The sequence below is a fragment of the Lissotriton vulgaris genome, chromosome 8 (genome assembly GCF_964263255.1).
Source record: "Lissotriton vulgaris chromosome 8, aLisVul1.2, whole genome shotgun sequence".
Lineage (NCBI taxonomy): Eukaryota > Metazoa > Chordata > Amphibia > Caudata > Salamandridae > Lissotriton > Lissotriton vulgaris.
Genome location: NC_141696.1, coordinates 572,068,145 through 572,080,318, shown reverse-complemented (window position 1 = coordinate 572,080,318; position 12,174 = coordinate 572,068,145). Strand labels below are relative to the sequence as shown.

The 12,174-nt window shown below is 42.7% G+C and overlaps 1 protein-coding gene across 18 annotated transcripts in view; it reads right to left on the bottom strand.

Moving 5' to 3' along the window:
• The window catches only part of MCF2L (MCF.2 cell line derived transforming sequence like), a 1,277,242-nt gene that overhangs the window by 49,223 nt on the left and 1,215,845 nt on the right, over window positions 1-12,174 (bottom strand). For 14 of the 18 annotated variants that reach the window (XM_086934397.1, XM_086934395.1, XM_086934389.1 and 11 more), the window contains one exon: window positions 10,065-10,142. The exons of the other annotated variants lie outside the window; for them this stretch is intronic. In XM_086934397.1, the coding sequence (XP_086790523.1) occupies window positions 10,065-10,142 (78 nt within the window). The remainder of the gene's footprint in view (window positions 1-10,064; window positions 10,143-12,174) is intronic. 18 annotated transcript variants of the gene reach the window in all.

Below are 12,174 nucleotides of genomic sequence, written 5' to 3'. Positions count from 1 at the left end.
AGCAGTCAGGTATGCTATGCCCTAGTCTCTTCCTCAATGGGCCTTGCAGACAATGAACAACCCAAAGCTTCGAGATTGGGGTCAAGAAAAGACTTGCAGTTGGTAGCTGCCCACAAAAAAATCCTGCACGCCTTGCAACAAAGTCTCCTTCTGGACCTTAGAGAAAAATGCCTGTGCTCTATTCCTCATTAAATCAGATGAGCGTCTGCAAAGTTTATTTTGTGCTTGAGGTGCCTTGTCTCTCATTCACTTCTTCAGAGCTGGGTAGCAGACAGCAGGACAACATCAAGAAGGATTTTCAGGGGACCGAGGCAGAGTGCTCCAATAACTGCAGAACTTTCTCATCCAGCTGTGAGCAAAGCCCACCAATAATGACATATTTCCTTAATGCTTCTTGAAGCAAGGAATAGTTTTAGGGCTGTAGTATCGGAATTTGCAGCAGGTGCAGTCCTTCAGAGGGCAGACCTTTGGGGTCTCCTTGTAGTTTCAGGCAGCAGATCTGAATTGCTTGGAAACTCTTCCATATTTATGCAGTGTTTCTGGGGACCAAGCCGGGGAGGCACCCCTGACCAATGAGATACAGGGTGCCACCCAGGTGTATGACAACTTCCGCCAAAGAAGGGCATATTCTTGCCCCAGAAAGCACTATTCTCTCAAAATCCAACATGGAGAATTTCTCTCTTTGAAGTTTAGATCAGGCTAAGCCAACCCACTGGCAAGGCTACGATTTTCTAACACTCCCCTTCCAAACCTCTCCTTAATATAATTACAGGGGCTCCTGGGTGGCTGGGGTGGCAGGATGTCCGGGTGAGCGCATGTTGTCATAAATTATCATTCTCCCATTGAAGACCGGTTTGGCCACTCCGCTGCTCTCCTACCTTCTGCTTATTCAGGTTCAGTTCTTCAACCACAGGACACCCATTGTATCTTTAGCAGGTTACTTAGCACCTCATTAAGATAGCTTGCCTCAGCCTGGGCTAGCCAATCCGGAGAGAGCAGCTAGAATGCTGGATTTTGGCTTACAAAAAATCAAGTATAATAACATATTTTCTGTGTTAGTTATTATAAGTCTAACAGTGGCAGGTTTTCAATGTTAGCCTATGGAGCTAATTATCTGCAATGGGAGGGAAGGAATTTGGCAGTTTTTCCCTCACCGGGGCTTATAAAACTTATTTTATAATGTACCTGCTTATAGTTACATGGCACCCTATCCCTTGTGCAACTAAGGGACACCTTAGGGGTGACAACTGTAATAGTGAGGGATATTACTACTTTGAAAGAATCTTTAATTCCAAAGCCGAATGTAGATATAATTACCTTTAAAAGACAGCCTGCAAAGGGCTGCCTTTAAAATGACAGCAGGCAACACAGCAGTGCACACACTGGTTTGAAGCCCCCCTTGCCTCATTATATGCTAGGGTCTGACAGGGGTCTATCATTGCATATAGTAATATACCTAATTACAATACACCTTTTGCACTGAGCACATGCCTTAAGTCTGGTTAGCAGAGCCAAGGGCAGAGTCAGACCCAGAAAACCAGCACCTAGTGGTCAAAATGGGAGCACAAAGTAGGGGGACATACAAACAGGTCCTGATTTCTCACAATGTCATAGGCTACTTCATAACGTGTTAAAGTGTTAGAACTGATTGCAGGGTTTGCTTTCAACCATTAAATAGTTGGAATTTCGAAATGCAACTTTGTACAGAAACATCTTTTTGTGAAGTAGTTCTAGGTAAAAAGTCAAAGATAAAGCATTGCCAAGATTTAAATTACTGTAGATAGTATGTTTCTATTACTTGCTGATGCTGATGTTCTTAACATCCTGCAAGGATGCAGGAGCAAAATGAGCAAAAGGACAAATTAAAACTCTTAATGCCTTCCAACATTTGAGTAATATAGGCCCTTAGCACTCATACCACTAATTGCATCCAAAACAGGCAACTGTCACTGTTTACTGATATATCCCTGCTCTACACTCTTCCTGAACTTAGAATGCAGGTTAAACAGTAACAAGCATTGGCAAAGCCTATAGGTCTCGCTTATGCGAGAGGTATTAGCTTTGGCAATATGTTTTAGCCATTATCTACACCAGTGTGGCTGCTCTTCAGCATGGCTAAACGTTAGTGGCGTAGAATGGGGTGGGCTAGTCTGGAGTGGGGTAGACTGGGCAGAGTGGAATGGAGTGTGGTAGATTGGAGTGGGTAGACGGGAGTGGGGTGGATTGGAGAGGGGTAAATTGGGATACGAAGGAGTGGGGTAGGGTGTAGGTGGATAGACTGGAGTGGAGTGAGACAGATTGGGGAGAGTGGAGTGGGGAAGAGCGGGGTGTAGTGGGGTAGATCAGGATGGACTGGAGTGGGGTAGAGTGGGTGAATTAAAGTAGGATAGGTTGGAATGTAGTGGAGGAGATTGAAGTGGGGTTAACTGAAGAGGAATTATTGTAGTGGGTTAGTTTGGAGTGAGGTAGATTGGAGTGCAGTGGGGTCAAGTAGTGTGGGTTGGGTTGAATTGGGGTAATGCAGGGTAGAGTGGAGTGAAGTAGAGTGGAGGGGAGTGAGTTGGATTGGAGTGGAGTGGATTGGGGATAGGTAGATTGGAATAGGGTAGACTGGTGGAGAAGATGAGAGTGAGGGAGTGGGATAGATTGGGGTAGAGTCTGGAGTGGGTTGGATTGAGGTACAATGGAGTGGGGTAGATTGGGTGGAGTGGGGTAGACAGGAGTGAAGTGGAGTAGATTGGAGTGGACTTGGGTAGAGTAGGGTTGAATGGGGTAGAGTGGAGTGGGATAGGTTGGGAGAATTATGGGAGGGTAGATTGGAGTGGGGTAGATTGGAGTGAGATAGATAGGAGTGGGGCAGTTAAGGGTAGATTGGAGTGGAGTACATTGGATAGAGTGGTGTGGGAGACTGGAATGTGGAAGGATAGACTGGAGTGGGATAGACTGGGTAGGGTGGGGGGGGTTGGAGTGAAGTTGAGTGGAGTAGATTGGGATAGATTGGAGTAGGGTAGTTTGGGGTGGAGTTGATTGGACTGGAGTGGGGTACATTTGGGTGGAGTGTGGTAGTTTGGAGTGAAGTTCAGTGTGGTAGATTGGGGTAGGTAGATTTGAGTAGGACAGATTGGGGTAGAGTGGAGTGGGGTAATATGGAGTGGGGTGGAGGGGAGTAGGATATATTAAAATGGAGTAGAGACTGGAGTGGAGTGAGACAGATTGGGAAGGAGTTGAGTGAAGTTGGGTAGACAGAGTGTAGTGTAGTAGATCAGGGGTGGAGTGCAATGGGGTAGATTGGGTGGATTAGAGATGGGAAGATTGGAATGTAGTGATGTAGATTGAAGTGGGGGATATTGGAGTGGGGTAGATTGAAAAGGAATGATTGGAGTGGGGTAGTTTGGAGCGAGGTAGAATGGAGTGGGGTGGGTAGATTGTAGTGGAGTGGGGCGAACTGGAGTGGAGTGGGTTACATTGGATTTGGGTGGGGTTGAGTGCAGTGTGGAGGAGTGGGGGTAGACTAGAGTCGGTCAGATTAGAGTGGAGTGTGGTAGACTGGAGTGCAGTGGGTTGGGTTGGAGTAGGCTAGATTGGGGAGGGCTAAATTGGAGTAGCATAGATAGGTTAGATCGGGGTGAAGTAAGGTAGTATATTTGAGTGGAGTGGGGTAGATTAGAGTGAAGTGGAGTGGTGTAGATTTGGGTAGCATGCAGTGGAGTGTGGTAGAGTGGAGTGGGTAGATTAGACTAGAGCGGGGTGGGGCAGAGTAGGAGGACTACAGTGTGAAAGTATACTGTGGCAGATTTGAGTGGGGTAGATTTGAGTGGAGTGGGGTAGATTGGAGTTGGATAGATTGCAATGGAGTGGGGTAAATTGGACTGGCGTATATTGGAGTAGAGTGGAGAGGAGTAGGTTGGTGTGGAGTGGGTTGGATTCGGGCATACAGGAGTGAGTTGGTTTATGGTAGATTAGAATGGGGTAGATTGGGTAAAGTTGAATGGAGTGTGGTAGATTGGGGTAGAGTGAAGTGGGACAGATTGGAGTGGGGTAGATTGGGGTGGAGAGGGGTCGGTGGAGTTGGATAGATTGGAGTGGAGTGAGATAGATTGGGGAAGAGTGGCAAGGGGTAGACTGGGGTGTAGCGGTGTAGATAAGGATATAGTGGAGTGGGGTAGATTGGTTGAATTAGAGTAGGGCAGATTAGAATGGAGAGGGGGGGAGTCTGGGGTGGAGTATACTGAGGAGGAATGAGTGGAGTGGGGTAGTTTGGAGGGAGGTAGATAGGAGTGGAGTGAGGTAGATTGATGTGTAGTAGGTTGGGTTTGAGTTGGATAGATAGGAGTGAGGTAGATTGGAGTAGAGTTGATTGGAGTTGGGTAGATTTGGATAGAGTGGAGTAGAGTGTGGTAAGAATGGAGTAGTCAAGACTAGACCGGAGTGGCGAGGGGTATATTCAGTGGAATGGAGTTTGTTGGATTGAAGTGGAGTGTGGTAGATTGGAGTGGGGTAGATTGTGGTACATTGGAGTGGAGTAGACTGTGGCGGATTAGAGTGGGGTAGGCTGGAGAGGAGTTAGATAAATTGTAGTGGAGAGTTGAGTGGGCTAATTTGGACTGGGGACTGAGTGGAATTGGGTAGAGTGGAGTGGGTTGGACTGGGGTGCATTGGAGTGGATTAGGGTAGATTAGAGTGGGTAACAGTGGATTGGAGTGTGGGAGACTGGAGTAGATTAGAGCACATTGGGGTAGATTTGAGTGGAGTGTGGAAGGCTGAGGTGGAGTGGGGTAGATTGAACCGGATGTGATTACCAGAGGCTTCCAGCCAGAATATGACCCTCATTAGGGGGATCCGAATACTAGCCTATAATCAATTTTGAATAATTAAGAATTTGAATAAAGGAGACCAGAAGCGATGCCTAATAAAACTTATGAGTGGCTGATAGTATGCAAAACATTGACACATCAACTTAATCTCACATCCACTGTCCACCACATATTCTAACTATTCAAACCTCCTCTTTTCCTAACACCCTTCGCCCAGCCTCTCTGTTCTTTGCTCCTATTTTCTACTCTTCTTTCTTCTCCCATCTCGCTCTCTCTCTCCTTGTATCCTCCATCTCCTTACTTCCTCTTTCTCTCTTTTTTCCCCTTCTCTCTACATATCACCTACACCCACTTATTATCCTATTTAAAGGTATGTAAATGATTTGTTGTTTGTATGGACAGGCTCTAAGAATTTCGCCTTATTCATGCCACTATGTTTTGAGGGATCATACGGGTTGAAAATGGATGCATTATGTTGGTATCTTTGGGTATTGGCCCATTCAGGGCGTGATCAATTTACCATGTGCTTACCAGTGATATATTGGCATCCGATAGGAAATGACAATTATGTAAATACTATTTGCTAATGGTTACCAACTCTTGTTTTAAAAGCCTATAACAGGCGATATGAATCATAAGTATATGTGCAATTTTAAATCTCACATGGCCCATACAGGGCGTGGTATGTAGTCAAATTGAATGAATTTATTGTGAGCACGAATAGGAAAGAATCAAGCTTTGCTGTTTCGGAAAGTATTAAAAAAATTGCAAATATATTGCGATGTACCCGAAACAAATACATGTAACTTTAGTTTTTTTATATGGCCGATATAGGGTGTGATATCTACAAAACTAATGACTTTATCATGAGATTGATTGCTGTGTTCTTGTCGTTCAGAATAGTAATTGCACATTGTTAAGATGGAGGAATCATGTGTATTTTCAATTTTGGTCCCTTTTCAGTGTTGGTATTTAAAGGATGAGCGGATATAAAAATGTTGGTTCTGGTGCGCTTGACTAACTTCGGGGAAGGTGTTAGCCACAACACATCTGTCTGTCCACGGGTTTGATGAATTAATCCATGGCACTCACCCCGCAAGTGCTTTTCAATTATTGGGTATGGTTACCCTTCGAAATACGGAGGCTGACATAGATAGATATATATATATATATATATATATATATATATATATATATATATATATATATATATATATCTATACTACTATTATAAAGTAAGAACTTTGAACCTTGAAGGCGGGTAAACTCGGGAACCACAGCGCCAATCCAAACACACAATACATCATTAGAATTGTCAGGGTCTGCAGAGTGACATAGGCTATATATACCCAAAAAATATACGTTCTGTAAAGAATATACATTCATAAAAAAGTAATCCCTTGGAAGTAGCGCCGGCCGTGTGTGCTAACGACGTGAACGTGCGTGCTGACATCATAGGGGGGGGAGTGGCGGACAGGAGCGCAAGGAGGTCGAGGAGCAGCGGACAGGAGCGAGGAACTCAGGCTGAAGTAGGTGAAGGGAGGGAAGGATCGTCCGTCCTAAAATCCTGCAGACAAGCGAGTGCTTACAGCAAATAGGAAATACAAAAACGTCGAGTTTTTTTTAAAAGTATCTTGCTCTCCCGGAGAAAACCGATATGCCCAAAAACAAAAAACACAAGCTTACACACAAGTACTGCATGCATAAAAACCCGCTTCTGTTTTAACAACAATGAGGCCTAACAACAGACATGAAGCCTTGGAAAACGTTTAATTTTACCTTACCGAAGAACAAAGTGTGTGTTCTTGAAGCAGAAAGAGACCCCGGAGACAGCTGCTCCCCTGTCCATGTGCAGGCAGGCTACCAGCAACTGGTCCCTGTCAATCACTACCAGCCTCTTGCATTCCTGATAAAGAATGTCCGCCCCAATGGTTCTAAAGACCGTCTTTCTCCTCACATCTTTAGCAAAACAATGGGCCAGCAAACATGCACATGAGAAGAAACTGGGTGGGCAAAGGCCCGTTGGTGACACCAGTGAAGTTGTGCCCCTTTTTTGCCAAAGCTTATACCTCCCCACTCAAATGGCAGTTTCGATTTCAGAGGCAGAGAAGACAAGAGTCCAAATCACAGCGTTCTACCTTCAAACATAAGTAATCCTGGGCAAATTAATTCATAAATCACTTGCAGTATCGTCATGTGTGCCAACAGGGAATACTTAGGCTGTGGTGAAAGGTTGGCATCTAGCGTGTATGTTAAAAAGTGGACACTTGATTCTAAACAAATACCCCATCCAGCATGGGGAGGAGCGGTGAACTGTGTGCAGCTAATTAGGGGCCCTGAAGGTGGCGGGTGCGCAAATGGGGACCCCCGGACAACGTCGGGACGGGCTGCTAGTATATATGACAAACAAGTCCTTGAGAAGCAGCATAGCAGGGCAAAGTCTCCACCCAGCGCCTCTAATCAGGAACGGACCGCAACAAAAGGTAGTTTCTTTTAAAGTGCAGTTTTATTTTCCACCAACATGACGCGTTTCGACCAGGTTACCCCGGCCTTGATCACATGACATGCTTGAAAAGCCCACGCCCTTAAATACCTCATGGCTACAATGCAGACACTTCCAATGTTATATGGAAATAGAAAGCAGACTATAACTTTGAAGTGCTAAATAAATAACACATAGTATCATACAAAGTATTTACAGTTAAAAAATCCGGGGCTAGTGCCCTAATCTTCTATAAATATCTGCAAATATCTATTTCACAATTGAAATAATATTTCAAGGGAGAAAAAAGAGCCAACAATAAGGTACACCCAAAGTGAAATGACTAAATATAGAAATGATCCCAATATTAGTAAAAAAAAATCCATTTAAAATTAGATGAGCAGATGCGAAAACATGACAAAAAATAGCAAAACATGATGTCATAAGCTAATCAGATATTAGTTTAGAAAATGATGAGAATACAGATTATATCCAGTGTCTTGAATATCTGAGATGCAGCTATCATATGTAGAGAATACGGATCACAATAAATATTTATATATATGGCAAATTCATTACACCGCTGCCAGAGAATTATTATATATTATATATATACCAAAATGTTACCCTTACCCCCACCCAGCCCTCAGCCCTGAAAATGCCCCCAAAGCCCCAAAAAATACCATGATCCTTGCCCCTGCCCTAAAACATCCCCGAACCCAAAAACTACCCCTTCCTCCCCGCCCTGAGACTTAAAACAACCCCTCCCTTCTGAAAGCCAACCCCCTGTGCCCTACAAACTGTCCTGAACCCCAGCCCTAAAAACTGCTCCCTAGCCCTAAAAACAACCCCGATTCCCGTGAGCCCTAAAAACGTCACCATATCCCCTCAGCCCTAAAAACGTCTCCCACGGCCCATCCCTGAAAACAACCCCGACCCCCCAGCCCTGAAAACTACCCTAACCCGTAAAAACTACCCCCAAAACCCAGCCCCACTTACCTGACCACAACCTCTTACTTGGCACCCCCATTCCAGCAGCCTGACTGCGCATATGCCTTTACCATGTATAGGCATGGGAAAGGTATATGCGTGGTTAAGGCAAGCATGGTTGCGCTTGCGTTGTATGGGCATACGTTTCTGAACCTGCGTTGTTCTAGCCATTTTCCCTCTCTATTCCTACCGTCATTAGTTCCTTTACTCCCTGAAGGGTTAGCAGAGATGCCTCAAGTGTTCCACTTAACCACTTTCCACTATTGCTCAAAACTGAGTTTCCTTCAACCATTTCCCAATACTTATTCTTGGCATGTCCATTAACCTCCACACCCTATAACTAAGCCTACCTACCACTTTCCTTAGTCCCACCGCCAAGTTTCCAAAAATCTCCTTTCTGTTCCCTCGTTGTGACACACCTATTATCCTCTTCTTCTAAACATGCTCTGACTGGTGTCCCAGTTCTGTTTTCCACCCCCATGCCTCAATGTAAGCTTCTGTGCCTGCCTCCAAACATTTACTCTCTGTGAATGTAACCACGGCTTCCAGACACCCACTGTGCTACTCTCTTATCAGCCACTGTGCAATAGTCACAACGTATCTCTCACATGCCTGATTAGGGTGTATGGAGGGCACTACATCCTGTTGGGAAAATGTATGTGGATTATTTTGGAAGTATTGTGTTAATTTATGACAGTGATGCAAGTACTGTGAGGTGTAGCTCTCACAGAAGCTTTTAAGGTTAGTGCACATAGCAATGCTTTGTTGTGATCTGCAAACTGGATGATTACGTTTAAACCAAAAGTACAACGGAAAAGTTTGTCTACAATTTGCATTTCATATGGCCAGATCATTCGTAGTTTTGTGCAGACACTTTGGCAATAAAAGTATAAAAAGATAACAATTAGTAACTTAAAAGAATCGATTTGAGTCACTTCTAATAGAAAACCACCATCTCCAATTCACAACAGCAAATCTATCAAAAAAGCCCCCTACTTGCAGGATGGTGAAATTACATCTTTTTGGAATAGTGGCCCCATTTATTGGATTTCCTTCAGAAAACCAAAAGCAAACATTTGTCTAGTCATAGTCATTCTCTTCTGACATAATATAGATTTCCAGTCGTACATCTTACCATTGCTCACTTTACTAAAATCCATAACAAATCTAGCAATTTCATTTATTATAGTGCACGTCACTTCACTTTCCTGTAAAGTCATATTTATTTAAGTGTGATCTAACACATAACTTGATTGCTTTACTTCATAACATCAGTGCACTCACATGATTAAAACCTAGGATTGGACCATGTAAATGTATGTGGGTAAGCAGCAATCAATTTGTTGGCAGTTAAAGCTGTCTATAGTACTTTGGTTGAACAACAATAAATTGCACAGGGCTACACCATAAGAGAATATTGAACCATGTTATGTTCTTTTATTTGATGTCCGAAGTACTTGAATAAATATTTACTAAAGAAAATTAAAATACCATCTAAATATTTTACCCCGAGTAACTTCCATTTCCTGCACACATCTGCCCATGCACTCTCATTTCACAAATACTCCCCCACTTATATATATTCCATATGCAAGCAGTTACAACAGTTAGTTGAACTAGTATATTAGCAGTGGCTTTGCCATAAAAATAAAAGCTGTGAATCTATATCGGAGTATAAAGTCTGCAAGCAACCGTTCTCTAGCCATTGAGTACCGCAGGTGTCCCACATGCCTGTACCGAACAAATCGCAATGTTAAAGGATAGATGGAAAACTCTACCTCTGAAACCAAAAGGAGTTGGGTCGCTTTTTACTTCATGGCGTTTAACTTTTTTGTCAGGACTTGTAGGAGAAGCAACTGCAGAAATAGGGAGAAGTAAAAAGACAGAAGAGAGATATTGAAGAATGAGGATTAGATGAAGGCATGCTGCACATGTAATACCTTGGAGTTAATGATGGAGAGAACCGTCTGGTTTTAAAATGAATTTGTTTCCCAAAAATACAAGTCCTCCATCTATTTACTTTATCGCTAAGAGATTACAATATTTAAATATAATTCATTAAGAAACTACTTTAAATGGAAATACATTTCAATGAACCCTAAAGCATCTATGAACCATGCTGCTATCAAGCATGGTCACTTTATGGGCATAATGCCCCACCTATTGTCAAAGGTGTGTCCACCAACTAACTTCAGGGATACGATTTTCCAGCTACGAAATAATGTAACCTGCTTTTAGACTGTGCACTTGGCACCTCCTGGTTACAATCTTTTTCTACATTCATGTAATGTGCAGTGACTTTTGTAGCAAGAAGGGCATCGGTGACCACGCTGACGGTGCTGCTCAACGCAAGTTCAAAAATGCAGACAGGTTATTACAAAACAATAGATTTCTCATACTTTTCGCTCTGCAATAGGAGACGGTTTCAAAGGTGCAGAAGGATTGGATGCTGAATTGTTTCTGCTGAGATTTAGACAGTACATCTAACAAACATCTTAAGATGAGTACTTAAATAATTCCGCTATCCTCTTTGTCTCTTGAAAATTGCTGCAAACACCTTGTTAATTAGTGAATGAGGGTAAAAAAGCCAAAGTAATGTACTTCCATAAATCATACGCGTCACATACTTGTGGTTCGTTTTTTTTCCCCGAACAATTGGATCCCTAAAATGACACCTTAGCCCTTGGAAAAGTTAGTACAAGTAAAAGATTGGTTCTGTCAGTTGCAAAGCATATTTTTCAGGGTCGAAGACAATAATATTTAGAAAAATTGGAAAAAACTGATGTTTCTTCTAAGGAATTTTCTCACAAATATTCAAATTTGCTATGCAGCTTGCTGGTCCAAATATTATGATTGCCCCGGTTATGTAAGCTGGGAAATCAAAAATACGGCACTTTGGGACCAATTGTTTAAATGTATGAAAACTGTAGATTTCCAGGAGATCACAGGATTCAACACTACCTTTGTGGATTGCACTTAGGTAGCTAATACGCAGGAGCAGGCTTTTGCATATACGTCCTATTACCCATTTTACTCCATCTTTTTCTTCACATGGAAATATTCCCAACTCTGTATCTCAAGAAAATACGGGATCCTAGTGGGTGACTGCAACATTCTCAACTTTTGCTTTGCGGTGAACACCTGTGTTCCTACAACTTTCTGATGCTTTTAGCTGTGAAAACAACCACATTGGGGCAGATTTAACCTTGTTTTAAATTCAATCTGTGAGTGTAAATGTCAGCAGATCCTGATTTTATCAATCAGGATACATCATTTGTGAACACAAGTAACAATATAAAAAAATACATTTTTGAGAATCAATTCCCTGGTGCTTAGTGCCACAGGCATAGCAACCAGTAGTAACGGAAAGATCTCACCTCAGCTTATTTTCAACTATTCCTCAAATGTACCTACACTAAACACAGCAGGCTGCAGTTTGTCATTAACAATGAAGTATGCGACGTAATCCTAGTCTCATAAAATCTTGCTGAAGATCATTTAAGTTTCATAGCACCCACTAGATCTTATTTCCTACAGTAACCGAGACTTTGGAACAAAGGAGTGTTTGTGCCTATATCGGTATTACAACTTCCATGCATTAACTGCGCTATCCTAACATTTCTGTCCTGCACAATTTTCTGCAGGCAAAGTCTGGACAAACCTGTTCGGGAGATTATTAAAAACATAAAAAATTTGCAGCAAAGAATGGAGGAACACGTGCAGCATTATCGCACTATCCCTCAATCGGACCTCATATAGAGGAAAACCAACCAAACGGAATGAGTATTTTCAAAGCTGGTATTTTCTGCAGAGACTACTGTAACTCGTGCAATGAGGCATTAAGTACCTTAATGTTCATTTAATTAATATTCACAATTGTAAAGGCAG